At 38.8% G+C, this 1,512-nt stretch overlaps 1 protein-coding gene across 1 annotated transcript in view; it reads left to right on the top strand.

Moving 5' to 3' along the window:
• LOC107592509 (RNA-binding protein 42-like) overlaps positions 1 to 1,512 on the top strand; it is a 3,260-nt gene that overhangs the window by 1,653 nt on the left and 95 nt on the right. The window contains exons 2-4 of the mRNA XM_016282042.1: positions 859 to 1,025; positions 1,146 to 1,304; positions 1,483 to 1,508. Coding sequence (XP_016137528.1) covers positions 859 to 1,025; positions 1,146 to 1,304; positions 1,483 to 1,508 — 352 coding nt within the window. The remainder of the gene's footprint in view (positions 1 to 858; positions 1,026 to 1,145; positions 1,305 to 1,482; positions 1,509 to 1,512) is intronic.

Genomic DNA, 1,512 nt, shown 5'->3' with positions numbered 1-1,512 from the left:
TGAAGAATTTTTGGGTATGATTTGTCACAGTTTACTTTATTTTGCTATCATCACTTACATAAATGAACTATAGTGTCCTGCACCCAGTAGTAAAAAAAATATCAAAAATTATGTCTGATCTCTGAATAATTTTTGATTTGACTATAGCCTTCGGTTATTTTCACACTTAATTATGCCCATTAAAATGTTTTTTACAAGTTTTTGTTACTTTGACTGTTCATTTTTTTGCTCTATGGTACATCATCTTTAATTTAATAGCATTAGAGCTGCTCCATTGCAGTGGCTCAGTACTGTAATCACGCGCTTTGCTGTAATAATGCAGGGAACCACTCGTTATAAATCTCCTAACTGTGATATTTTCAGAAATAGAAGTCGCGTTTTTTCATCTGAAACGTGCTGCGATTTATATTCCAAAGCCACTCATATAATGCAGAAACACTCAAGCAAGCAAAACGCACAACGCTTGCACGTATTTGTACTGGTGCAGAGTGAGAGGACAGTAGTACAGCCTAGCGCATTTCACACAGGCTGCTAGTTTCACTTTCGCCAAAAAGTTCTGTATGCCTAAGGTTGAAAATAAATGATTTTTATAGTGAATGCCCCTATAAATGGTCTTATTTTTACGATTTAGTTGTAATCCAAATGATGCGTGTGCTAAGTGAGTGAACATCAAAGATCACACAACAGAAGTTCTCTCTCTCTCTCTCTCTCTCTCTATATATATATAGCTATTAGTTATTAAATAGTTATTATTAATAGTTAGTGTAAATGTTTTAGATATTTATTTAGTATTTTTAAAATAAATTTGACAGTCTTAAATATTATATGCATATTTTTTTATGTTTTTTTTCTCCACAGGGGGTCAGAGAATGCCATTAATGCGTGGTCCACCTCCTCAGGGCATGATAGCACCACCTCTTCCCAGACCTCCACCTCCTCCACCCATGATGATGGCTCCTCCTATGTCAGGACCCCCTCAGCCCCCCATGGCTCCAGTTGGACCACCCATGGGACCCATGCCGCTAGTGGGTATTTTCTGAATTGTAATCAGCTGGGTGTTCATTTCAATTATTAATTTCAAGGTTGCTTTGTACTATAAAGATGGTCATGTCGGTATCTCAAATGTTTTTCTCAATCATTGGCAGGTTGGAAGCATGAACCCTATGACTTCAGCACCACCTCGGCCCATGCCTCAAGACCCTCCAAAGATCAGTCGCAGTGTTATACAGGCGGCCCCCACTGTTTACACAGCACCTCCTGCGCCTAAGAGAACTGACTTCAAGAGCCAGAAACAAGCACGCATGGTAAAGTATCAATACACCACTTACATATTGCCTATATGGCTTGTTTACCATTTCCACGGCATCCATTTTCGCATGGTTCATATTAATAATAACTAGTATGTGTGTCTGTGAGAAATTTTAAGCCCCTTGTGCTTCCGTTGTAATCATCTACAATCTTTTCTCTTCATCTTTTTTTCAGGAGGAGTTGTCAGCGTTGGTGGCAGAGCAG

This window comes from Sinocyclocheilus grahami, unplaced genomic scaffold (assembly GCF_001515645.1).
Source record: "Sinocyclocheilus grahami isolate Dianchi unplaced genomic scaffold, SAMN03320097.WGS_v1.1 scaffold153.1, whole genome shotgun sequence".
In the NCBI taxonomy this organism is placed as follows: Eukaryota; Metazoa; Chordata; class Actinopteri; order Cypriniformes; family Cyprinidae; genus Sinocyclocheilus; species Sinocyclocheilus grahami.
The sequence above is the reverse complement of the archived record's forward strand: the minus strand, read 5'-3'. Positions and strand labels throughout refer to the sequence as shown.